The 27,779-nt window shown below is 42.4% G+C and overlaps 1 protein-coding gene and 1 pseudogene across 1 annotated transcript; one reads left to right on the top strand and one right to left on the bottom strand.

Annotated features, from left to right (window-relative positions):
• Window positions 1–304: 304 nt before the first annotated feature.
• LOC110768023 (uncharacterized) lies at window positions 305–3,679 on the top strand. The gene is made up of 2 exons (XM_021971709.2): window positions 305–758; window positions 3,174–3,679. The coding sequence occupies exons 1-2, from the start codon at window positions 525–527 to the stop codon at window positions 3,405–3,407; spliced, it is 468 nt and encodes a 155-aa protein (XP_021827401.1). The 5' UTR covers window positions 305–524; the 3' UTR covers window positions 3,408–3,679.
• Window positions 3,680–9,820: 6,141 nt separating this feature from the next.
• On the bottom strand, window positions 9,821–12,889 carry LOC110768001 (putative disease resistance protein At1g50180; annotated as a pseudogene).
• Window positions 12,890–27,779: the final 14,890 nt, after the last annotated feature.

Raw genomic sequence — 27,779 nt, forward strand, 5'->3', positions numbered from 1 at the left:
AATTAATTGGACTTGATTTACTGAAGATTTAAAATCTGATGATCAAAATTAAAAAATTAAAAGTTTGGTGACCAAAATTAAATTCAACCTAACTTCTAATTGGGACGGCTTAAAATCTGATGACCAAATTAAAAAATTAAAAGTTCGACCAAAATTAAATTCAACCTAACTCCTAATACCAAAAATGTAATTACCCCTCCAATCCAACAAGAATTCTGAAAGGCGATTTCGAGTTTCAATTTTCTTCTTTAATCACATTTTGAATTTTAAATTGATATCGAGAGTCGTGTGCACTGATGCACATGCAAAAAATAAATTAAAAATAAAAAAGAAAAAGAAAAAATTTATAAGAACAGCGCACACACAACAAAATAGAGCATCAGCAAACCATCAACCGGCACTCAACTGTACGGGATCTTCTCCCTCAGGGTTTCACACTAGTAGAATTCAATACCTGCTAACCCCATTTTGCAACCGTTGCCGGCTCCAATACGCCGTCGTTTGGAGTTGCGATTGTTCAGCAGATGGGGTTTCTTAGGAAGATGGCGGGGATGCTAGGGTTTACGAAGGACGACGGCCACGAAGTCAAAGACAACGGGGAAGAGGACGAAGACGATAACCAGGCCCAGAACCGAGCCAATTTCCAGGAAACTGGGCTTCCCCGTAAAGGCTTCAGCGTTCCGGTTCAAGTCGCCGTTGACCGGAATCTTCCCGGCCCCGTTCTCGTTCCTTGTCGTTCCGGCGACGGTGGTGTCCAGGTAAATCATCTCTCTCTCTATCTCTCAAAACCTCCATTTCCATAGATGAATTGAATTGTTGGATTAGCATTAGATTAATCTACAACGTTTGCCCAAAAGTTGAAGTATGCATTAGTAGGGTTTTGTTTATGAATAATTGGTAGAGTTCGATTGCTTGGTATCTATGAATTTAGCCTTAACTGTCATCCACTATGATTGCTTAGTAAAATGTGAGAAATATTGTAATGGGATGGGCACATGACTTGTAGGTGAGCTGAATTTAGAATATCAGTTATTGGATAGCAATTGAGGGACTTGAGTTTAGTGGGTAGTATTTCAATTTGGGAACAAAAGTTTGGAGCTTGAAGATTCGATCATAGGATGAGTGAGTGGGCATCTGATCTTCATTTCCAGTTTGTTCATTGTAGGACTCAATTGAACCCATTTGGAATTATTTTCCGAATAATGTTAAGAGGTCATGCAACATGAAGACATTGAAAGTGAATAGCACGATATGGGGGAAGTTCCCATCAGGCAGCAATGGCTGCCTGACCCTACTTAAGCAAACCCTACTTAAGCATGCATATTCTGTCAGTGAGGACTTGGTGCTTGGAGCTTGCATTAGAAGAAGTCAGCTGAGGGGGACAGCATAAGTGTACAAATGTGCGTAAGCCCAGTCGAACTTGACTGTTCTAAGCAGGGCTGGCCACCCTTTCCTAATGGCATTGGTCCCTAGGACTGTTTCTATTGTTTCCCCTTCTTTTGCCTTTGGAATGGTCAAGTGTTAAGTTATGCCACCAGAGTTCTATTCTTCTTTCGGAAGCAGTCTGTGTTTGATAGAGGCATACAGGTGATGATTCTTGGAATGTGAAACCTCTCTCTAGATGGTCTTTTATCTTTCTTTTCTTGTTATAAGTCTAGAAATGTCCTTAACCTTTTGGGTTGTTTGTACTTGGGACAATTTGTTTCTGCCTATAGCTTTCCTTTGAGGATCACAGTATCCCTTAGGCCTTCTCCAACCATGGGAGGCAAAACCCAAAATTTGGAAATTTTTAGCCCAAAACCTTCTCCAACCCACGTATTTGGAGGGGGAAAATTTGGGTTGACTGAAAAATGGGGCGGTATTTGGCCCCAGATTCCACTCCAGTTGGAATTTTTGTGGGGCCCAATTCGCAGCAAACAAGAGCCACGTGGGGCCTCATTCGAAGCAAATGATGGGCTGCTGCCCACTACCCCATGTTGCTGGCCGCATGTCAAAGCCTAGGCAACTTAAAAATTGCACTTCAATGGCTGCATTTCAAATGGGCTGCTGCTTTCAAATTTTTTTTTCAAACCGTAAGTTTAATAAAGTTGCGGACTCAAATTATGAGTTCGCAAGGTTGGAGGAAAAAACAGTTTGAGTCCTCAAAATACATGAATAGTTGTATTTTGGAGGATGAAATTTTGGGTTCGAGTCCTCTAGGGTTGGAGATGGCCTTCATAGAAAGTGCATATTTAGCTGTCTAGTCAGCTTTCCTTTTCTCTTTGCAGAATTGCTTGTTTCTCATTATGGTGGGAGAGATCTGAAGTCAGGGATCCATTTTGAAGTTGACTATCATAGACCAGCGACATAACCTTTAAAATTGTTGAATGAGGCATCAGTCTTCCCCGATTTGTATATTGAAATGTAGGGATTATAATTTCTTCCCCTAGCCCGCTGTCCTTGATTCTGTCATGAGCATGGTTTCCTCAGCTTTATGTAATGAATTCTCTTATCAAATAAACTGATTTTTTTTTATTGGTTAAATTTTATTGTTTTCGTATGCTTTAGACTTACTATGTTGAATGAGATGCCTGATGCTCAAATAGGCCTTCAGTCTTTATGTATAATCCCAGATTCACAGAGATCGTATTCTGTTTTTTCTTCAAGGAAATGTACTTTGCAGGTGTTAGTGCCTTTTGGGAATCGTTTTATGTGGGTGGTTGTTTGCTTCATAATTTTGTAGTTTGTTGGTTGCTTGGTGTGTAGTTTATCCTGTGGTAATTTGAATCTTTAGTATTCCTTATGTTATTGATCTGGATGGGTCTGTTATGCTGTAGAGCAGGGAGATGAAAAGGTAATACAGAACCAGAAGTTAGGAGATAATCCAGTTGCCAAGTTGCTTTTAAAATGAAGTGTCGTCTAACGACTGGTTGAGTGTTATGCCTTCCTGCCTTGTCCTGTTAATAGTATGTTGCTGGTTGGATTTTTGGTTTTCTATCTATTAAAGAATTAAAGAGAAGATAATGGTTTGCTGTTTTCCAAGTTCGAAAATGTTCTCCCTCTTTGTAACAATAACACTTTAGCGTTTTGTTGTTGTTGTTTTTGGTACGAGCACTTACTTTGGATCATATTTATCTCCATGGCTAGAGCAAAGCAGGTAAAATTTTTTAATCTCCTATTTGTTCTGCATCCAGGGTCTAAGATGGCATGCAAAGCGACTCAGGATAGATGAGGATGGAGATGTAGCAGATGAGTTCCTTGATGAGGTTTTTCCACAGATGTCAGTTAGTACAGAAAATAATATGGCATTGGCAAGGTTTGAAGTGAAATACAGTACCAAGCCAGCTAAAGTGAGGAGTCAGTTCTTATCGCCGGACGGGAAAATCCAACAGCGTGTGGAATACCGGGGTAGATCACAGTGGATATGAAGACACCTAGAAGAATTTAGGTTTACGTCTTGGGGTTTTTGATTTCCTTTTTGTGGTCGGTTTAACTTTTTGAGTGTTTCTCTTGTGCGAATCAGAACTGTGGAACACTAGATCCCATTGTATTAATACTTACGGTCTAGGGGTTGTCTAAATATATCAGTTCCTTCAAGGATTTGAACTGTGCTTGTGGATTTACAACTAGGAGTCGAATTTAAACGGTTTCATATAATTCAGTAATATACACAGGTAGTGGAAACACTAATTCTATGTTTTCCTGAGTTTTCTGTGATCAGATTCGATATCTTGTTTGATTGCCTCCACAGCTCATCATTCTCATTCTTTAAAACATTCTTGCTCGACATTTTTCCACATGTTCCTTGTGATTTCCACCATTATGTGCATGGGTGCGCTTTACCGGAGATGTACCGGAGATGGGTGCATTTTATCTCATCAACCGGTAAAAGCACCGCACCGGTAATGATACTTTTACTGTGCTGGAAGATTTCAGCTAGTGGGTAGTGAAACAAATATAACCCATCACTCTTTGATCTCATCCTACAAACAAAAACACAGTTTTTTTAAGTAAACATGCATGCAAAGTGTACCTTTTCTTCTACTTTGGCTTTGTAAATATTTACGTGCTCCTTGGCCGAACTGGCCATGTTGCTCAACTTCTCCTTTGCGTACAGCATTTCTCTCTTGATTTGTCCTGCACAAAGAAACCATAAAAGCAATTTCCGTTGTTTGTTATGAAACTTAAAACTTTAACAAGCCTAATTGAATCTTGATTTCCAAGAAGACAAGGACTGGTATGTAGGGAGTGAAAAGCTGAAGAAGAAGAAAAAAACTAAGGATTTGAGTTTGACGTGGATAAGAAGCTCAGAACTCTCCAACAAGGCAAATGAATTTTATACATCGGAATCCCTGGGATACGCCCAGATGACCGACATGTGGCGAGCATGCAGGTTCTTCCCTTCATATGCTGCCACGTTGGAAACAAACACATAGATCCTTAATAACTTTTTAAAGTACATATGAGCATCTTCAAATCCTCTTGGCCAAGACTGAAACGCGTGAGACGATTTGCAACTCCATTAGCAGTGCGGCGAACAAAACGAACAGAGAGGGACGACGATGAAGCAAGGAGCCGTCAGACGTCATCAACAAGAACTCATTTTGTTGCGTAGCAGGCCTCCTCTTTAAGAAGCAATTGGATAACACTCAAGGAATCAGACTCAACTAGGAGTGAAGAAAAGGAAGCATCCACCGCAAAGGATATTCCAATTTTTAGAGCATAAAATTCAGTAGCCAGTACCGATATCAGGCTGGGAGCACGCATTGCCACCGCGCCGTAGAGACGACCATAGGAGTCCCTTATCACTGCTCCAACGCTTGCATGCCATAATTCAAACTAAATGCACCGTCAACATTGAGTTTAAAAGAAACCGAAGGAGTAGGTTGCCACCGTTTCTCAGGCACTGGCAAAGAAGACCTTCAATGATGAAGAATGAAGTAGAATCTTTTGAAACTCGTCATCATAGTTCTTTGCACAAAAAACAATTTGTTCAGGGGCAAAACAATAGAATCAAATAAGACAGCATTACGAGCATTTCAGAGAGACTAAAGAACCAACGCAAACAGAGAATGTTGGGTACTAGGGAGAACATCCCAGGCCGCCAATAGCCAGCTTGAGGCATCGTGACCAGGTAATGTAGCAAGAGAGGAGGACCAACCCAAATTTTCCCATACCAAAGAACTAGCCGTGCACTCATGGAGAGCGTGGAGAGCTGTTTCAACCGACCCATGGCAGCGAAAACAAAAAGCATCTTGAGTAATCTTGTGTCGATCAAGTACATCTTGGGTAGGGATAATATTCTGGGCCAAAGGCCATAAGAAATGCTGAACTTTTGGTGGGACTTTTAATTTCCAAAGGTGCTTCCACAGTTTCTAAAAGGGAGAAGATAAAGACCCAGAGATAGCCAAAGAGGCCTCCTGTTTTTGGAATTCCAAAGCAGTCTAATAACCTCTCTTTACCGTATAGCGATCATTGCAAGTAAAATGCCAAATATGGCAATCGCCAGTCAATGGGATAGAGAGAATGAGCTCCGCTTAGGGAAAAGTAAAGAGACGATAAATTTCAGAAACATTCCAGCGTCCGCTGGCAGTAATAAGATCACTAACTCTAGAATCTATAGAGAAGTGGGGGACAGATTGAACCGTGAAATTAAGATGGTGGGGGACCCAGAGATCTCCATAAATTTTAACTAATCGTCCATCCCCAATGCACCAGTAGAGTCCACGAGAGAGTAGGTCTCGACCCCATAAAATCGATTGCCAGGTGAAGGATGGTGCCACACCAGCCTGAGCATGTAGAAAATCAGTGTCAGAGAAATAATGGGCCTTAAATCACATCGTCAGACAAAATTTAGAGAGGAATTGAACAAATATAACCCCAATCATGCTCCCTATCCACCTCTTAAAATAGGGAGACATTTAGGAGCTTCTAAATATGAGGAGAGTGTTGTGAATTAATGACTAACTCACTGCCCTTTTAAGATCTTGTTGTTGATGGACTTTAGACAAAGAACTCAATGATGGATGAGTCTTACACACACACACACAGAAATTAACCAAGCACAAATAACACAAGTGTTTATAGAGGTTCAGCAAATTGCCTACATCCTCTTTGGTGATCACCTTGAGAAATTTCACTAATGAAGATAGGTTACAATTTTGGTTTACAAAGGAAACCCCCTTAGAACACTACCCTCACAATCTGTTTCTCTCACACCCTAGCTCAACACCTTGATACACTTAGAGAACTCTCTTGCTCGCCCCTTGGCTATCTTAACAAACTGAAAAACTCTAACTCTCTCAACTCAGAATTACAGCTTCTTCCACTTACAATTATTCAACTTGTTTTCTCCTCTTGTGTTATCTTACTTCACCCCATTTCCTACACAAGCCAATAGACAAGAGATAAGATATCAGCTTGTCCTCCACGTTCTTCCTTTTAGTCACCACTTAGACTAAATGTCAGATCAAGTAGGTAAATAGAATCCAACTCAGCCACCTCCCACTTACACCAGAAAATGGAGAGTGATCTCTTTGAAATAAGATAACCAATTAGCCATGAGTGCTCTCCCAACTATCCAGTAGGTAGTCAACGTTCATTTAACTCAGAAGTGACCCACTAAGCCTCTGAAATCTTGTGGAAAGCGATAGCCATCGAAAACACAGTTGAAAACACGTAAGAAATCGTCACAGCTCGACTGGGACGACCGGTCGCCAGTTCCTGGCGACCGGTCGCTTTTGGTTTTTCCTCCAGACCTTGAATCTGCTTCTAAACGACCGGTCGCAAATGCTACGCGACCGGTCGCTTGGGCTTCCTGCGACCGGTCGCAAAGAACTAGCGACCGGTCGCTCTTCAGTTTCGCTCCAGACTTCGAATCTGCTTCAAAACGACCGGTCGCAAATGTCCAGCGACCGGTCGCTTTTAGACAGATTCAAAATCATCCTTTCAGCGCCAAAACACACTTGTATCCTTAGGTGAGCCATTTTTCCAATAGAGAGAAAAAAGAGTCCTAGTGACTCTCTATAATTAAATGATGCTTTCCTTTAATAAATATTTTAACATTTGTTTAATGAGCAAGGGGTTTGTAGCTCAAGTAGTTAAGATCATTTACCCCTGTACTTCTGATTCCCCGCTCCCCCAATATTTATAATTCCTAAACTAGGAGCTTTCTAGTGTTCTTAACTAAATTTTAACTAAAAAATAAGGAGCATGATTGTAGTACAAAGTGTAGACACATGCCCTTTGCTGGCCAAACACATATATGTCTCCAGTCAGTTTTATTTCCAAGTACAAAATATATTACTATACCTTCCTTTACGAGCTAATTGGCTTCAACTTGGAGATAAAAATACTAAATATTTCCGTACTCAAGCTCTTATACGTAGGAAAAGAAACCAAATTTTGAGAATTAGGGATTCTGGTGGTGTGTCGGTGGAAGGAGATGACATTCCTCCTACCTTCATTTGTGCTTTTAAACATAGGTTCACTGTCGAGTCCACTCCCAATCAAAGTCTTGTTGTGGACCTTGTTAAAATTATTAAGCCTTGTGTCTCTGTGGAGGATAATACTAACCTCTTAGCTCCAGTCTTTGATGTGGAGCTTGATCTAGTTATTAGGGGCATTGGAGCTCTGAAAGCTCCTGGCCCAAATGGTTTATGCATGCTATCTTTTACCATAAATTATGGGATAAAACCAAGCTGTTCCTGAAGACTTTAGTTAATGATTTCTTGGTCAATAATGTCTCTCTGCAAGATGTGAACCATACTAATTTAGCTTTGATTCCTAAGGTTAATGTTCCTGAGTCTGTTGATCAGTTTCTTCCTATTAGTTTATGTAATGTTTCTTACAAACTAATTACAAAAATCCTAATCAATAGGTTGAGACCTTTTCTCTCACAAGCATTTCTAAGAATCAAGGACCCTTTGCTCCACATAGATCAATATCTTTGACAATATTCTCATTGCTCATGAGTTTTTTCATGACTCTAAGAGGAAGAAGGGCTCTCGAGGAGCTATGGCTATTAAGCTTGATTTAGAAAAGGATTGGGGTTATAATAGATGTTGCCTTACTCATTATGATTTCAATAATGCTTGGTGTAATAGAATTATGAATTGCGTTACTAGGACTTCTTGTTGACGCACGCTGTCCTAATTAATCAAGGATTTACTTCCTTATTTTATATAGTTGACATATCCTTGTATAATTGGGAGATATTCTCCTAATTAATTAATATATCTATTTCCTTGTAAAGCACCCTTGTAAACTCCTATATATACCTTCTTATGGAGAAGAATACGATTAACCTAAAGTATTCAAACCATATTCATATTTTAGCACTTCTTTCTCGATTATGATTAATGGCACTTCTCATGGTCATTTTAAAGCTTCTCATGGTATAAGGCAAGGGGATCCTTTATTAGACACTTTAATCTCATGTCTATGTCTTCCAAGACCCATGTGGGTCTTCTTTCTTTTCCTGGTGGATTTCCAATTTCTAACCTTGTTTTTGCAGATGACTGTCTTCTGTTTGTGCGAGCTACTTCGAAGGCTTCTAATAGCATTAGCAAGCTTCTTGAAAATTTCTCTAAAGTCTCAGAGCAAAAAATCAATTTGCACAATGGAAAGTTTACTATTAAAAGTGCTTACTATGTCCAATTGCAGGATGAAATTATCCATCATAAGGCAGATCTCCTGAAGAAAATGTGGAGGATCACCATGCCTCCTAAGGTGAAGCTTTTTTACTGGTTATTTATCAGAAAGAGACTCCAAGTGAGAAGTCATTTGCACAGGTTCCTTCCTCATGTTAACCCTGAGTGTCCTTTGTACAAAAATCAAAGTGAAACTATCAATCATCTAGTTTTCAAGTGCCCTTTTGCTACAAGCATTTGGAGATGTGCCTCACTCCTCCCAATTTCTATTCCGCCTGATTTTGATGGTGTTTCTTGGTTATCTACCCTTTCTAGTCAATCCACTAATGATGGCTCGGACACTCTTACTAAAGCCTTACTAATTTGCTGGAAAATTTGGGATGCTCATAATAAATGTGTTTTCTAAGACAAACATCTCGCAAGGGTCCTAAATGTTGCTGGTCAAATTGGTATGGACTATTGGAAATTTAATTTCAGGTCCTCCTATAGTGTGCAGAATGTGAAAAATATTAAATGGGACCTGCCTCCCATGGATTGGGTCAAAATGAATTTTGATGGTTCTGTTTGCAATAATAAGGTTGCTACTGGTTTTATTATTCGGGATTGGAATGGGCATGTGTTACTGGCAGGTGCTAGAAATGTTGGTCAAGTTTCGATAACAGTTGCGGAGTGTCTTGCCTTGCTTGACAGCCTTGCCCATGCAATTCATAATGGGTGGCGAAAAATTTGTGTGGAAGGGGACTCTAAACTGGTTACTGATTGCATTAACAAGAAGGTCTGTATTCCTTGGAGTATTTTATTGGTAGTACAAGATATTTGGCTGTTGGCTTCGTCTTGCAAAGAAACTTTGTTTATTCATGTCTTTCGAGAAACCAATTTTACGGCAAATGCTATCGCTGACTTAGGCCATGACCTATTCACTTCCCGTGTGTGGGAGCATGGTCTGCCGCTGAACTGCTCTTTTCCTTTTTATTTTGATTTATTTGGGCATGCGTGCCCTCGTGGTTTCCGCTTGTGATTGTTTTTTTTTCTCCATAAAAAATAAAAAACGTATGTCTTCGATTTGACTTACAAGTAAAGCTCAAAATTACATAAGAAATTAAAAGAAGTAAAACGGGCAATACAAATAAATACTCAATCAATTAAGTTATGAAAATATAACTTTGACCAAAAAAAAGAGAGAGAGAAAGCTATGTAAATTTAACAGTAGGCACATGTTGGACTTTGTAGAAATCCACTCCTCCTTCACGAAGCCTACTACAAAATGTATCAGGCATCCATCCAATGGCTAATTCCTTAAGTGCAGTAACATATTGAAGCCCTTCTGGAATTGCCTCCAACAATGAGCAATCATCAATGTACAATCTGCATAGGCTAGGCAAGGCTCCATTCTCCACCCTCCACTCCTTCAAACCAGACAACCCACAAAGGGAAAGAAATTCGAGATAACCAAAGCCTCCTGCTGAGCAAACAAGTTTGTCTGGGAAAGTTCCCAAAGTACCAAAGTTATCAAGGAAAAGCATTCTTAAGCTTCGCAACTTCTCTAGTATTACGATATCGTCTTGCTTGAGATGAGCTCCGCGCAGCGTTATCTTGGTGAGGTTTGGATAGTTATGGAGCTTTTCTGGTAACTCAACGATTGGAGCATGCAGTTGTAGCTTGTAAATATCGCAACAACTTAACAGTATCGTTAGTGGAACCTTTGTGTCATCGTTAGAGTACACAGATAGAGACTGAAGACGGTTAAGTATGATGCTTGTGCATGTCAAGATTTCCTCCAGATTTTCTGAGTCCCGTCGTACTTTAACAAACAGTTTTCTCAGAGACGTTAAATGAGCAAGACCATTCAGATCACAATCGCCACTTGATATATTGACTAACGTCTGCAAATTTAGAAGAGTTGCCAAAGACAGTTTCACACTTAGTCTGTGTTTAGAGGGCAAATACAGATGTCTCAGTTGTCCCATATTTCGAAACACATTCGGGATTTCAACCTCTGCCCAGTGATCCCAACGCAAATCCAGAGTTTGCAAATATATCAACTTAGATACAGACGACGGCAACCTTTTCATATTGCTATTTTTTAGACTTAAAAACCTTAAGTGGAGTAGATTCCCTATAGTACTCGGTAACTCTACACCAAGTATGTCTTCCAACTTCAAAACCCTAAGCAATTTGAAGTCCTTGAACATTGATCGTATTAATTCCTTATTGCAGTGGAAAAAGTATCTTGGGACAAAGTATAAGAGAGACCTTAGGTGGTCACCTCTTTCATGCCTTCTGGGAGCTGATTCAGAAGATCCTCTGTCAACATGGATGGCGAGTCTTCTGAGGTTACCGGTTGGTGTTGTGCTGGTTGCAATGGATGTAGAAAAAGGAACGATAATAAGAAAGTTTTCCTCTTTTGCCTTTAACACACACAAGTCTCGCATAAGATCATGAAGGCGACAAGTTTTAGCCTTTTTATTAGTTGAGCCAGTTTTTCCAACTTGGACCATACACCTTTCCACCAACTCACTGAAGCAGTTATATGCTAGATCTTCCATCGTTTCCGATAAGGCTGATGATATGAAGCCTTCTGCTATCCATAACTGAGTCAATCTCTTCACTGGAATCTCGTAATCTTCAGGAAATTGGCTTAAATAGAGAAAACATGGTTTTATGCGATATGGTAAGTTATCATAACTTAATGCCAAAACCCATAATGTACCTTCGTATTTTTCACCTCTATATTCTTGGTCTGTGCCTCTCCTTATAATTACATTAACCTTATTATACACAGTCTCCCACTCACCAACTGTGCCTTTTCTAGCAAGAAGTCCTGCAAGCACAGAGATGGCTAATGGCAAACCTGCACAATGTTGAAGCATATTCCTTCCTAGTTCCTTCTTTGCATTGGTTTCAGAGTCTGTGAAACAATAGGATTAAAAAAACCTAATTAACTTCGTTTCTCATATTAGCAATTGTGCATTATAAAAACAATGCTATCGATGTCCCTTGATTGAATGATGTTTAATCCAGAACTTGAGTTTCTCATGCCTCTTATCCATGTAATTAACATTGCAAGAATCGTCACCTGTCTGCCAAATGTGATGTGATATTTCTATCATATTTAATTGAAAAGTAAGAGAAGCAAAATAGTAGAGTTGAGTGAAAATTACTTGTATGATCACTTCCAGAGATTGCTATCTTCTCAAATAGTTCCCAGCTTTCATCACTATTTAGTGGACGAGGTTGGTAGAGTAAACCATTTTCATCTGCATGTGAAGCTACTACTTTGTTGCGAGTGGTGAGTAGCATTCGACTCTTTGTTTCTTCTTTTATTGGAAATCCAACTTTTAAAGAGTTCCATGCCTCACAGGTCCAAATATCATCAAGCACCACCATACACTTCCTTTCTCGAAAGATAGTACAAAGCTTCTCTGCTATTTCATCCTTGTTCATTTGTCTAATTTCTTTCCTTTGCTCTTTGGTAGCAGAAGTTAGCTTTATTAAAATTTGTTCCAAAATATCTCTTCCTTGACATCGTTGGGATATACACACCCAAGCAAAACAATCAAAGTGACGCCTGACTTCATCATGATGATAAACTTGTTTTGCAATAGTTGTCTTCCCCGAACCGGCCATGCCCCAAATAGAGACAACTTCAAAGCATTTTTCTTCTTTCAGCAACTGCATGGCCAACATCTTTACGTCGTCCTCCAATCCAACAACATTGCGTTCAACAACATGAGGACAACAACATGAGGATAAGTTAGCCTCTGATCTTGTTGCCTTTCAAAAGAAGAAGAAGAAGTGGCACCTCCATTCCAAGTTATTGGCTGAATCTTATAATTATGCAAAGTATCCCTCAATTCAGAAATTCGTCCGGTAATCTTATCAATTTCCGAACCGATCTTGTAAAGAAAAACTCCTTCTTTCATGATGCGCCCAGAGATCCGTTTTAGAACAATCTTCATGCTTCCTCTCCTCTGGGAAGCCACCTTCAAGGCAAAAGTTTCAACGACATCCTCCAAATCATAGGCAGCATCTCTTATATTTGCGATACAAAAACGTATGACTTCGTTGTCTCCTTGTCTTTCATCTGCATCTTTCAAGTAGCACTGCATCAATTGCAGCTTAGTTTGTGCATGTTTGACTTGATCACCGACTCCCTTCAAGAAGCTTACTTGCTGAACGATGAAGTCTGCAAGCCTTTCGCTGACAAAGGCAACAACAGCTTCAGCCATAGTTTGCTTCTCCAGAAGTAAACAATTCAACCAGCTTTTTTGTCTCGTGTCTTTTTGATTGATGAGAACTTACCTGTGGAGAAGTCTCTTCCCTTTATATATATGAAGTGCCGTTTATATCAACCAAGTCTCTTGTGATTTATCTAAATCATTTGGCTTTAACCAAGAGTATATTAAATATTATAATCACAAGCTGACAATATCCCCCCTTGTTCTTCACGTTGCATCACTTTGAAATTGGTGCAATCAATTTTACCGGCTTGATTTAAATTCAATTTAAAAATTGCATGTGTAGCACTTCTCTCCTTGCCCCATACAGACAACCAAAGTGCATAGCAATTGTGTTGTCAACCCCTTATTTTATTTTTATTGCATTATCAACCCTTACAACTGGTTTTGAGTAAGTTACGCATACAACCACTGGTTTTAGATCGTTTTTCAATTGTATTTTACTTTTTTTTTATTTCTCAAAATAGGCCTTTCTTTTCAAAAGTTACAACACATGTCTACCATATTATTATTAGGATAGCTTCATTTACCGAATGTGTCCCTTATACTCTTAATTATTGATCTAATAAACTTCTATTGCCTTTTTATATTAAAAAAAATTGAACTAAGGTTTAAATGGGTTTGTTGGTGCTGCTACTCCAGTTCCTATATATAGTGGTGATAACCTATAATAATTCCTAATTATTAAATTAATTATTAATAGATTTTTATATATACTAGATTCTCATAATCGTAGATACTAAAAATGAACCCCTAAAGAGCAAAGAATTCACTAATGTAGTGATTTAGAACAATTGCTCTCCCAATAAAGATCCTGGGTTCGATTTTTAGCTACCGTGTAATGTGTAAGTTTAATATATTATCACTCCTCTCCTATTGAGGTCTTTAAAAAAATGAAACCCGAAAGAAAACTTTATTACTTGGCAATTTGATGGATATGTGGCATGTGAAGAATTGGAATTCAAATTAGAATATGAATCGTAAATATTTGCTGCATGCCTTACTTAGTGTAATTTTATAAAAAAAAAAAAAAGAAAAAAAAAAGAAAAAGAAAGGATGCAAAATAATAAATTTGAAGACCTTTTCTTCAGCTTTGGCTTTGTAAATGTTTACGTGCTCTTTGGCAGCGCAGGCCATATTGCTCAGCTTCTCCTTTGCAGATTGCATATCTACCTATCTGATTAATTCTCCTCTGTTTATCTTATGAATTATGAGTTCAATATATTTTGCAAATCATAAGATCCAGTTTTATTTATATGCCAGAGAAAGTTGAGGATTGAAACGCACCGTGCCACCGCCGACTCACCGTTGCGCCAACGATGACGTGGTGAACATGCAGGGACTTGGGCATGATAGATAGATACGCTGCCACAATTAAATCGATCGGGTGTTGTAAAGCATGCGACAAAAGTCATTTGTCCTTTTTCTTTTTTGGGGGGGGGGGGGGGGGGTAAAGTTTGTTTGATTACTTTTTTTCTTTGATAACAAACGATATTTGGGGACTAGTAACTGAATTTAGGACCTTGAGTGCATGAGCAAATGATCTTAACTATTTAAGCTACAAGTCCTTTATATTATATTAGTTCTCAGTAAAAAGAAAATTGTTTACCCTAATATATCCAAGCTTCTGAAATAAGCTTGAGATTAAATGAAATTGCGAGCGTGCCACTAGTAGCAGTTTAAAACGTTACTTGAATGAAAATAAAATAACTTGCGCTCCAAGAGACCAATGGCGTAACTACATTTGGGGTAAAGGTGAGCTGTAGCCCAGGGATTTTTTTGCATAAGAAATTAATTTATGGGCAGTATGTAGTCTAGGAAAGTTGTTGTTGTTGTTTTTTTTTTTTTTTTTCCAAATGTAGTTAAGGAAAGTTGACTGCTTTGTTTTAAATATATCATTTGGAAAAAAAAATTGATATATTATTTTCTAGGCTTATTTACACCAATGCCTCCTGAAACTATGGTCAAATCTCACATTGCCCTCCCAAACTCAAAGTGGCCCACTTACCCCTCTTGACCGTGTTTTGGTGACCCACTTTACCCCCTGATGTCAACTCCGTCCCAAGTTTCGTTATTTTTTATGACGTGGCATGGGCATAATGAGAATTTCATCCACGTGCCCTTGTTTAGCCACCGGATTTCACTCAAAACTCACCAAAGGACTCCTCCCACCCTATTATGACGTTGGTCAAGTTTTGGGCTTGACCTTATAATGACGTGGCATGGGCATACAACCGTTGCTACCTAGCAACGCGCCAGAGCACTACCTAAAAACCCACCATTAACACCATCATTTAACGGCCTTGTAGCTCAGGCCGTGAACCTGACGGCCGAGATCAGTTCCTCTCTCAGTCACAATCGCTCTGATTAGAAAGTCAAACTCAAACAGGCGCACAACTCATCTATCCACCCAATCGCATCATCCTCAAACGCACAGTAGACCGTGCTGGCACGCCCGCGCACAACCGCATCGCACCAAAGAAGGATGACCTGTGTTGACGCAGATCCCCTCGGCCCGAAGCAACAGGCTGTGAGATTTGCGGAGATCAACATCTTTGGCAAGCCCAGTGGGACTCCACTATCAAAACCTCATGGTGGAAACTAGGTCACAAGCAAAGCTCAAGAACAAGAGAATCAAAATGACTTCTGAGACTCCTGAGTCAACCTCACCAATAATGGCCGCCGAGACCGAGCAAACAGTCAGCATCTCGGCCAGCATTCCAATGACGACGGCCCGGACGACCGAATCTGTACAAGAGCGATCTCAGATGGAAGATCTGATGGCTAGGCATGCCTACAGGATAGAGACATCCTTTATGGCCGCAATGGATAAAATTTCGTCAGATCTATGAATGTTTTTTCAAGAGAGGATGCCGATTACCTCACCCACGACGCCCCCCCAGAGCTGGACAGAGAGGCCGAGATCGCGAGAGGTTTGAGCCCTACGGTAAAGGCAGCAGCCTCGGCACTGCTAGCCGCACACTAGCGTCAAGCTATGGTCAGCATTCCCAGCCACCGATGAATAGCTGGGGGCAGCCCCAGCATACATGGGCAAATCCCGGCCCGACCTATCCAGCGGAAACGCTGCACGGCCAATTCCAAAAAACTGTACTATTAGGGAAGAATAGCCCCACGCACTCCACTGTCCAGCAACTCGGCCCTATCCATACTCTGGCCGTCCAAACGCAAGCCGGCGGTGTCATCACAGCAATACGGTCAGAATGGTTTGACCGTCACGCAACCGTTACAGGCGCCGATCTTCCCGTTGGGCTCCCAGTTTTGGAGCGGTTCGATCGTCCCGACGGCGACCCAAACGCATTCAGCTTCTCAATTTCAGAGTGGTCCAACCCGACCAAATCAGATGGCCACACCACTACGACAGGTGGACCGAACACACCCTGGCCAAGCCCACAACGCTTACCAAGTGCAATTCGGCTCAGTTACCACGGCCGAACCCCTTGCTCCAATAGCCCAGCAGTTGAGACCACAAAACGATGCGCAACAGGTCCAGTAGCAGTTTGCGGCTTAGCTGGAACTGCCCCCTCAGGGGCTTCGGGTCGAAGACGTTCGGTGAATGATCAAGGACGGCCTGGCCACCCATTCGTAGGTTGCCGTTCGGCCTGAAGAACGCCGGCGCAACGTACAAACGGGCTATGAACTTTATCTTCCACGACCTCATTGGCCGAACCGTTGAAGTCTGTATCGACGATGTGGTCGTCAAATCCCCATCCAAGGCTGACCACGTAGGACATCTCCGTCAGGCATTCGACCGAATGAGAATGCACGGCTTGAAGATGAACCCTAAGAAGTGCACTTTCGGTGTCACAGCCGGGAACTTCCTCAGTTTCTTGGTCCATCAACGAGGAAGGCCACTGTCTGCCGCGCAAATCTCACGACCTGGAGTTCCGGGCAGAGGGGATGTGCGTTAACATGCCGTTTCCTGCTTTTGGGTGCTGTGCGGTTGTGCGCGGGCGTGCCAGCACGGTCTACCGTGCGTCGATGTGTTGATGAGTGTTGGATGGATAAGTGGTGCGCCTGTTTGAACTGTCTTCCTAATCAAACGATTGTAGCCGAGAGAGGAACTGGTCTCGGCTGTTAGGTTCACGGCCTGAACTACAAGGCCGTTGAGTGATGGTGTTGGTGGTGGGTTTTGGGCGGTGCTCCGGCACGCTGCTCAGGGAGCGACGGTTGTGTGATATATGGGGTGAGTGAACGAACAACAAGGATGGTGCTCCGGCGCCTTGAAAATCAAGGGTCGTATGATATATTGATGAATGGATTTTCCTTACAATCTAACACTACTCCTAGGAAAGCAAGTAAAGATATTGAAAGTGCATTACAGGAAAAAATAAGTTGCTCCGTGGGAGGCTTTGTTTTTTGTGTTGAACCCTTTGAATGTAGCTCGAGTCTTGTATTTATAGGAAGAGTCCCTGGATGAGTAATCAAGGCTGAATTTACGCATAGTGGAGTCTGATTAACGCAAGTGGGTGTCCAATCGACATTTGGGATCGTGAAGTATGGTGGTGTGACCCCAGAAATCCCGGTGAATTTCGGCCGCCGCTCCTGATCGTGGGTTCTGAGCTTCTGGCCGTGGAGACGCATTTATGGCCTGGATAGCTGGTGAACCAATATCTCAGGCTATTAGAATTCTTGTGAGAATGTCCACGTCTAATCACTCTGATCCTTATCACCAAATCCTGACTTCAGTCACTTCCCACCTTCCCTCATGCATTAAATGCTTCTTTGTGGCCAATGAGTTTGCTGCATTAAACAGGCACTACTTCATTAAATGAAGCCTGGGTCCCTGCTATCACATGATGATCTGACTTTAATATTTCCGACCGCGATTTTTTTCGGCCTCGGCCTGCGCTTGAGGCCGAGATGATCATGCCTTAGCATTTCTTCTTTTGTCTTTAGGAAGGCGAAGCACCCTGGCGAAACGCTGCGTTTCAGTTTTTACGAACAAGTGCAAGGGTCGAGAGAAGGGGCTCCTTCGGCCAGCCTATGGCCGTGATTTATCAGGCACAAACATTGCCCCCACATCCCTGGATTCTTCGGCCTCGGCATGGGTAGGGGCCGAATGGATTCCAAGGGATGGACCCTTTGCATTCCTTTCTGAAGTGATTGACAACTGGGGCATTAAATGCGCAGGCCAGTCGGCGCATTTAATGCCTCAAGCACGTCTTGTAGGCCATCATTGCCCAGGGCGTCGCTTCGTTTTGTCAGAGGAAGCGACGGCCTCTGGGCTTTTGACACGTCGTTGCGCCTGTTGAGCGTGCTGACAGAACGTTACGTCTCTCGAGAGAGACACATCCTTTCGTTTCGAATTCTAGCGCCAATATAAAAACCCAGACTTCCTTGCTTTCTCCTTACGCTTTCAGAATCCTCAGACGCCCAAGCTTTGTCAAAAACCCATTTCTTCAACCTTCAAAACCCATCAAACTTTCGCACCTCCAAGGTTACCAGAGAATCCCTCGTGAGCTCGCGATTTTCCAGAACCTATAGACCTTATTCCCCCTTTTAAACACTCATCTTAAGCCTGCTCTAATGGCCTCCAATACCCCCACATCTGTTGAAGTTCGGTCCCAAACCTTCCAAACTGAATTCGAGGCTATTTGCCGAGATATTCAGGGCTCGATCCTCCCTGACATCATCACGCCCTGGGCTGATGACGATGGTGCCCTCACTGATTCCTGCGTTCTCGGCCCCTCCATTAATGGCGGAATGCCAGAGAGGCTTGTGGCCCATCTGAAGAACAACCTAGTGGATCTTTCGGCTTTAGACGGGGGAGACTTCCAGGACTGGAATGTCCTCAGGCCGCAGCAACAGTGGCCAACCGTGACCCCAGACTGGGAAAAATGGCTGCCGAGGATGGAGCATTTCTTCGGTCAGCAATGGAAAGATCAAGGCATCTACCACTTGATCAAGTTATTCGATCGGTCGCTCGTTATAGATCGGTCGCTCTTGGCCGCAACCCTGTGCTTCTGGTCGTCGGCCACCAACACCATGAACTTTCGGTTCGGCATGATGACGCCGACCGTTCTAGACATGGCCGCCCTTTTCGGCCTGTCCCCCCTCGGCGTGGAAGTAAACGCTGCCCTTGTTGCTCCCGAGGTGGAAGGGAACTTCAAGGCTACGTGGCCTACTCTTGCGAGAGTTGCTGGGAGCAAGGTGAAGAACATGCTCAACTACTCCAGTTTCTACAGCAACTTCGACGTAGAAGACAGTGCTGAAGACGACGCCATTGCCCCTCTCGACGAGGTTGAACACGCTGATCGGTTCATAATTGTATATCATTTTGTACCCTTCTAGCTTATGATTTGGTTATGTTTTTGAGTTAAACTTGTGCTTTTAATCCTTTTTGTGTTTATCTTTCAGTTCATTGAGCTTTAGGTAATAATGATGGCTTTAGAGAGCATAATTCATGCAATTCAAGCATGTTAAGGCCTAATTTGGATGAATGGATGAAGAGCTTAAAGACAAACTCATTTTGGCTACAGCCCCCTGCCAGTCCAGTTCCGTAGGTCATATTGCAAGCTTTGTTTCAACAACCTACATAGCTCGAATGAGGCCACATTCTTCATGAAAGTTGTTCCAATTGGTGTGTACTATAACATATCCAAAATTCAGCCCCATTGGATAAATCTGGAGTCCGTTACCTAGCAAACACAGAACCATGCTCAGGATGGATCTTATCAGCGCGCAAAATGAGTTAGCAATTTGTTTTGGCCTTAACTTCCTCCTCCGACCTTGGATTGGCCCAAATGATATATGGCTGGAAAGAAGACATTCTGAACTTCAAGTTTGAGTGCTTAAAGTCTTAATTTGATTAAGATAAGCCCAAGTTGTAAGCCCTTGAAGTTGCTGGTCATGCTGACCTCAGCATGTGCTGGTTGGATGCTTGGTCATGGTGAGCTAGGTATGAGCTATCATTTCTGGTTGGAAGCTTGGTCATGGTGACATGAAGATGAGCTAGGGCTGCTGGTGGGATCTATTGGTGAAGTGCATCAACCAATTCAAGATTTTCTAATACAAGTGCATCACCCAATTTAGATTTTCTAATACAAGTGCATCAACCATTTCAGATTTTATAAAACAAGTGTTGTATGCATTAGCCATATTGAATTCAGATTTTCACTTCCCCTAGGCCTATAAATAGGGAAGTTCTCTAAGCTTGTAAACACACCCCAAGGGGGGGAGCTCTCAAACACTTCTCTAGAGCTCCCTTCCCTTCTCTCCCTCAAATTCTCTTAGTTTTGCTTTCTAGTTCTCAATTCTAGCTTTCTTTAATGTTTTCTTAGTTGTAATTTATTTTTCTTGTAATGTACATTCTTTCTTAAGTATTCAAGTTTGATTAGTTTCCAAGTTTCAATTATGGTTTTTGTTCTTATTCATTATGCTTATAAGTTAATATGCTAGTTTGAATGATTGATCACCATTTAGGCTTGCATGTTAGCTATCTTGGTTTGAATTAAGAGTAGACACCATGCTTTAATTCGAATTGAACTATGAATAGGAAGAGTATGTATGGACATTCGACAACAGGGATTAGATACATGCTTGGTTGTTTAAATTGTTCTTCTATGCTTAATGGGTTCCTAATGCTTAATTTTAGGTTAGACAACAAATGATCAAATTAGGGAATTAGGAACACAAGGTTATGACCAAACACCATGGCTTAATCATACTTTAGCTAGAATCAATCCGTTAATCTAATTGAACTTGGGAACTTATTTGCTTGAGTTATTTCTTCCTTGTTTTATTTATTTCCTTTCTTTTTCATTTCTGTTTTGTGTAGGGAAAATGAATTGAATCATTCAATCACCAATCCTCGTGGGATCGACCTCGCACTTACATATGCTATACTACCGAACGGCTCGTGCACTTGCGAGTATCACAAGTTGAGGATGCAGCTTAATCCATTTTGGTGCAGCTGAAATCTACACAACAAGTTTTTGGCGCCGTTGCCGGGGATCGGTAACATTGTTTGATTCTATTTGGCTTTCCTACTTTATTTTTTTTCTTAACTGGACAATTTCAAGTTTTAAAGTTAATGACGTTAATGGACAAGTTGTGTTTGTAGTCCAACAGAAAAGGACAATTGCCCAACAAGCAAGAGAACTGGGTTTAAGTCCCAGCTTACACAACCCATTGGTGCTTGTTGCTTTGAAGCATGGAATTGGACGTGTGTTGATTTTTCCTTTTCATTTTTAGTTTTTTTATATATTTCATAATCCTTTAATTCCGTTTCAAGTTTTTGTGTGTGTTTGTTTTAGCAATGTAAATAGCTCAATAAAAATGGAGAGAGATGGCAACTTCAAAGATAGGAAGTGTGGAGTAGTGGGAGAAGTCGCGACCTCCAAATGCATCACGCTCGACCTAATCGCTTCAAGGGGGAGCATTTCAATCCTTTCTCTTTACTTGTTATTATTTTAAATTTCTGTTTCTTTTTTTATAAAAAATTAAAAAAATGAAAAATTTAAAAATTTAAAAAGATTTTTCATATGAGCTGACTTATGGTAACTCCAGTGAGCACTTCCGTCAATACAGTGTCTAGGAGTTCTTTAGGCGACACCTTCGGTGTCTAAGAAGTTTGGGTTTTAAGCGGGACCATTGTGACCCCTCCAACCTTCCCGGATCCCCTGGCTGTGTTTTCTGAGGCCCTTAACTGGTCATCCGTGAGTTGCTTATATATTCATTTTTTTTTTCTTGCTAAACCTTCTTCTTAACTTTTCCCCTTATCATTTACATGTTCTCAATCATCTTTACTTTGCTTTAACATTGAGGACAATGCTTTATTTAAGTTTGGGGGTGCTGGAAAGTTTTTAGCTTTTGTGTTTGTGTCTGAAAACGTAGGCTTCTTCATTGCTACAATTTTTTTTTCTGCTACTGTTTTGAAAGTTTGGTCCACGTTGTGTTCTTCATTTTTTTCATGCTGAATCCAACGACGTAAAGAACGTTAAATTTGACCAAGTGGTTTGAAAGTTACATGTCAAAACAGATTATATGTTGAAATTGAGCAGAACAGCAATTTGAAACCTCACGTTTTTCTTTTATGTTTCTTTTCTTTGAGTCATTTTCAGTTTTCCTTCCCACACCAATGATAAATCTTGAGTCTAACTTCTAATATGGCTCTCAGGAATTTGATAAGCATTATGTTAGGTCTGAATCTTATTCTTTTGCTAGCTAAGTCTCACATAATTATTCTTGAGCTTTCTATGCACCTAAGCCATGACTATACACCTCTTGCATGTCTTACCCAATTGTATGCATTTTTTTTGCTTGTGTGATTCACTGGAATGTTAAGTTATAACTAAGATATGATTTAGGCCATCTTTGTTAAGCCTCTTTCTTTTTCCTCCATCAACCCATACAATACATATTCCATTGTAAACCCTTTTGTGCCCAAACACTTAGCCATTTCTTTCTATCACCTTATCATCCATTAAACATCCTATCATCTAGGGGACATGTAGGGTATGATTGTATTTGAGATTGTAATGTATTCAAGGCAATAAATGAGCTATAAAAATCAAAAGAAAAAGAGAAAAGAAGTGTGGCCAATGTAGTCACGACCCTAGGGTGATATAAGGAGAAATCAAGGTGATCTAGGGTAAAGAGCCGCAAAATTGGGCCAAATATTATACAAAGTGTGTAAATGTCAAAATCAAATTGTGAAGTGATTCAATTGCAAAATCTGGTGTTGTGAGCTTTTCAATTTATGTGCCTTACATTTCAAATGTCAATGGTCTTGTTTATATGACATGCTCTACTTTGTTCCTTAGACTTTGTATTTCAATATCCATTCCTTTTCTAACCATTACATTACATCCATGAGTAAAGTCCTATTGATTTTGGTTTAGCTTGGCAAACTTGTGTTCATTCTTGCAGGAATTCATATCGTTGTTTGAGAAGCATGAGTTGTATCTTCATGGCTATTTCACACACACACCTTGAGCATGATTTTTTGTGAGATTGTGGTAGCACTTGAATAATGTTTGGAACTTCCTTAGTGCTTGTTTTGTTCCTTGTTGAGCCATGTCTATGAAGTTTAAAATTTCTGTTCGGTTGGAAAGTTAACGTTTTTGTTTTTGTTTTGTTTTTGTTTTTTGTTTTTCTTAAGGACTAACAAATCTATTAAGTTTTCTAACCACTTTGTTTTGTAGAGTCAGTAAAACGTTTGTGGGTATCGTATCTGTTAAACCCTCAGGAGACACAACTCCTCCTACTAGGGATGCCTAGAGGTTTAAAGGCTTATTGCATACGCTCAATGCAATCGAGTTACCTACGAAAGTGGTCTAGTTAACTTCTTATTTTGTTTTATTTTTCTTCGTTTTCCTTTTGTTTTGCTTGAGGACTAGCAAAATCTAGGTTTGGGGGTATTTGATCGGTTCATAATTGTATATCATTTTGTACCCTTCTAGCTTATGATTTGGTTATGTTTTTGAGTTAAACTTGTGCTTTTAATCCTTTTTGTGTTTATCTTTCAGTTCATTGAGCTTTAGGTAATAATGATGGCTTTAGAGAGCATAATTCATGCAATTCAAGCATGTTAAGGCCTAATTTGGATGAATGGATGAAGAGCTTAAAGACAAACTCATTTTGGCTACAGCCCCCTGCCAGTCCAGTTCCGTAGGTCATATTGCAAGCTTTGTTTCAACAACCTACATAGCTCGAATGAGGCCACATTCTTCATGAAAGTTGTTCCAATTGGTGTGTACTATAACATATCCAAAATTCAGCCCCATTGGATAAATCTGGAGTCCGTTACCTAGCAAACACAGAACCATGCTCAGGATGGATCTTATCAGCGCGCAAAATGAGTTAGCAATTTGTTTTGGCCTTAACTTCCTCCTCCGACCTTGGATTGGCCCAAATGATATATGGCTGGAAAGAAGACATTCTGAACTTCAAGTTTGAGTGCTTAAAGTCTTAATTTGATTAAGATAAGCCCAAGTTGTAAGCCCTTGAAGTTGCTGGTCATGCTGACCTCAGCATGTGCTGGTTGGATGCTTGGTCATGGTGAGCTAGGTATGAGCTATCATTTCTGGTTGGAAGCTTGGTCATGGTGACATGAAGATGAGCTAGGGCTGCTGGTGGGATCTATTGGTGAAGTGCATCAACCAATTCAAGATTTTCTAATACAAGTGCATCACCCAATTTAGATTTTCTAATACAAGTGCATCAACCATTTCAGATTTTATAAAACAAGTGTTGTATGCATTAGCCATATTGAATTCAGATTTTCACTTCCCCTAGGCCTATAAATAGGGAAGTTCTCTAAGCTTGTAAACACACCCCAAGGGGGGGAGCTCTCAAACACTTCTCTAGAGCTCCCTTCCCTTCTCTCCCTCAAATTCTCTTAGTTTTGCTTTCTAGTTCTCAATTCTAGCTTTCTTTAATGTTTTCTTAGTTGTAATTTATTTTTCTTGTAATGTACATTCTTTCTTAAGTATTCAAGTTTGATTAGTTTCCAAGTTTCAATTATGGTTTTTGTTCTTATTCATTATGCTTATAAGTTAATATGCTAGTTTGAATGATTGATCACCATTTAGGCTTGCATGTTAGCTATCTTGGTTTGAATTAAGAGTAGACACCATGCTTTAATTCGAATTGAACTATGAATAGGAAGAGTATGTATGGACATTCGACAACAGGGATTAGATACATGCTTGGTTGTTTAAATTGTTCTTCTATGCTTAATGGGTTCCTAATGCTTAATTTTAGGTTAGACAACAAATGATCAAATTAGGGAATTAGCAACACAAGGTTATGACCAAACACCATGGCTTAATCATACTTTAGCTAGAATCAATCCGTTAATCTAATTGAACTTGGGAACTTATTTGCTTGAGTTATTTCTTCCTTGTTTTATTTATTTCCTTTCTTTTTCATTTCTGTTTTGTGTAGGGAAAATGAATTGAATCATTCAATCACCAATCCTCGTGGGATCGACCTCGCACTTACATATGCTATACTACCGAACGGCTCGTGCACTTGCGAGTATCACAAGTTGAGGATGCAGCTTAATCCATTTTGGTGCAGCTGAAATCTACACAACACACGCCGCGTTCTTGCTGTACTGGTTGTGCAAGTTCGTGTTTTGCACCCAGGCGAACAAGGTTACCCTGGAGTTCGCCCACTTGGCCGATTACCTAGCGCAGGGCGGTAGGTTAGCACACGGTCCGTTCTTACTCGGCCACATCTACCGCACGCTTCATGACATCGTTACTGATGGGATGAAGCCGAAGCACGGTGGTCCACTGTGGGCCTTCCAGTTCTGGCTGCAGGCCTACTTCCCAGAGCTGAGGGGGTGGCCGCTCCCCGAGACAACGAGCCGCTGGCCAACGCATTTGCTCGAGCCCCCAAGAAGCATAACGCCACTGCCTTCTGCTACAAATTCTTCTACGGCTTGGCCGAGAGAACTGGTACGCAGTTCCGAGTCTGCCTTGCTTGGCCGTTCCCTCTGTTCCTAACTCACGACCTCTCCGTCGTTCCTGATGTTGAGACGGAGAACGATCTGAAGGAGATCTGGGGCTCCTTCCTGGTTTCGCGCGACCTCCATTACGGCCTGTCCAAGGCCGGGGCCGAGGTGTATCTGCCGAACTTCGTGGCACGGCAGTTCGGCCTAATCCAAACGGCCCCACTCCTCCCCTGTCAACCAACCGGCTATCGTCCTGGAGGGCCGACGTCTCCCAGCAGCACAGTGTGGCTGAGATCACCTTCCAGCTCCAAAAGGGAATGACCTTCCTGACTCTGACGCCTTGGTTGCGCCGTAATGCGTATGACGAGGATGGAAGGGTCTGGTATGAAGAGTGCATCTCGGCCAGATTTATTCGGCCTGTTGAAGAGGCTGTGAGGGCGGCCCTGACGAATGCAGATTGGGACCCTCTCACCCCCAAGGGCAGTAAAGTGAAGAAGGTATCAGCTGGGCCGCCTCGACCAAGTGCCCCGGCCGTGGCCGCCCCCAGGGTGACGGCCCCTCCCCTGGCTAGATCAGCGGCCGTGGCCTCCACCGCGGCCCCATCTTCAACCGCGGCCCTAGCTCTCAAGGCGACGCCTGTGGTGGGGGCACGAAAGACGCTGGCGCACAGGACCGTGTCGTCCTCTCTGCCAGCTCGACCGACCACTACTGCAGGTAAGCCTCGCCTAATTTTTTTTTTTCTATTTATCATTTATTCTTCACCGGCCTTTTTAAACCAGTTCTGTCTCTGGTCATCTCACTCTTGTCTCTTTTCCTTGTATACGCAGCCTCGGGTCGCAAGAGGAGTCGAGAGACGTCGGGTACTGAGGCCGCACCGGCCCAGAGTGCCGCGGCCTAAATGGCGGCCCCGCAGCGGCCGAGGAAGAGGACCCTTTTTATCTCCTCGGAGGGCAGAGGTGAGGAGGAGACTCCGCCTGTGATCGTTAGTGAGGCCCCCCCCTGCGACCGTAAGTACCACTCCCTGGCATCCCTTTTCCGTTTTTGTGCATTCTGGTAATCTGGTTCTTTCCTCAGGACGTGGCAAGAGTTGAGGAGGAGGCTACGGTCGAGGTGCCATTTGTAAAGGAAGCGGTCGCTGCCCACATGGTGGTCGAAGGAGGTGGGAGCCACAAAGGCGATGGTTGAGGAGGCGGCCACCGCCGAAGAAGTGGCTGAGGCACTGGATGCTGAGATTGCTCCCGCAGACGTGCCACCTGCCGAGGAGACTGCAGAAGGGGCGACCGGAGAGATTGCCGAGGAAGTCGCCGAAGGGGCCACCGAGGGAGCTACCGAAGAGGTCGGCGATGAGGGCGGCGAGGAGGCCGATGAAGAGGCCGCTGAGGAAGCAACCGACGAGGCCGCCGAAGAGCCTGCTGTGGACGTGCCAAGTGGGCCTTTGCCGTCCACCCCTCGTGGCCCAAGCGGCATCTCCTTTCGCTCGGTAAGAATCCGCCTTCAATATACTTGGCTTTATTGTTCTCTTTTGATATGTTCTACACTTCTGACCGAACTTTTGTCTCTAGCCTCCCCAATCGTCGCCGCCGCTGGCCATGGTTGCCGCGACCATGCCTCCTATGCCGTCGTTCCAGGACTCAATGGTCGTGGCTGAGCCAGTGATGACTAGAGCCACGGTCATGAGTGTGCCGAGTCTCGTGCGGACTACTTCGGCGGTGATGACCGACCTTTCGCTCCCTGTGAGTATTCGACCTCCTTTTTTTGTTTATCCCTTTATGTCCTAGTTAAGTATCTCTTACCCCCTCTCCCTCTTATGTTTAGGAGGCCACCTCCTCCGATGATCTTGAGGAGCTATACGCCAGCCTCCATGAGAAAGGGGGAAGCTCGGCCTCGGCTCCCTTGGACGAGGATTCTAAAACCGTTATTGAACGGCTCTGGGAGTTCCTTCTCCTTGATGTTTGGCAAATGACCGCTGCTGGGGCGATTACAGAGTTTAGGTCCTGCTTGGATACGGCTATGGAGCTCGGTCTGCTCGACTCGGCTCAACTGGATGAACTGCAAGCCCGTCTGGCCGAAGGCGAGGAGATGATCGGTCGGTGTGCTGAAGCTGTCACGCGGATGGCCGAGGGGAGCTCACTTGAGCAGGATCTGGAGGTGATTAAACCCGACTGAAAGAAAATGACCTCGTCGTCCAACGAGAGAATGAAGAGCTTGCGCAGCTTGAGGCCCAGATTACCGAGCTCCAGGCTCACCGAGATCTCATCCTCCAACGCCGAGATGGCGCGGCCGCAGCCGGGAGCGAGCTGAAATCCTCGGCCAAGCGAATCCTCAAAGCAGCGACTAAGACGAAGAAGGCCCTGGCCGAGCGGAAGCTGATTCGAGCGAGATGGCAGGCGGACATCAACGGTGGGGACATTGCTTGGAGAAGGATCACCTGCCTGATCTGGGGAATGTTCAGCGAAGGGGTCTAGGCGGACGAAGAGCGGCCATCTC

The sequence above is a fragment of the Prunus avium genome, chromosome 5 (genome assembly GCF_965620075.1).
Source record: "Prunus avium chromosome 5, drPruAviu1.hap1.1, whole genome shotgun sequence".
In the NCBI taxonomy this organism is placed as follows: Eukaryota; Viridiplantae; Streptophyta; class Magnoliopsida; order Rosales; family Rosaceae; genus Prunus; species Prunus avium.

Excerpts from the sequence above, each read along its gene's own strand:
- LOC110768023 (XM_021971709.2), top strand. The coding sequence starts at position 525 with ATGGGGTTTCTTAGGAAGATGGCGGGGATGCTAGGGTTTACGAAGGAC. Across the intron at positions 759-3,173 it reads CCGGCGACGGTGGTGTCCAG|GGTCTAAGATGGCATGCAAA; the intron begins GTAAATCATCTC and ends TTCTGCATCCAG.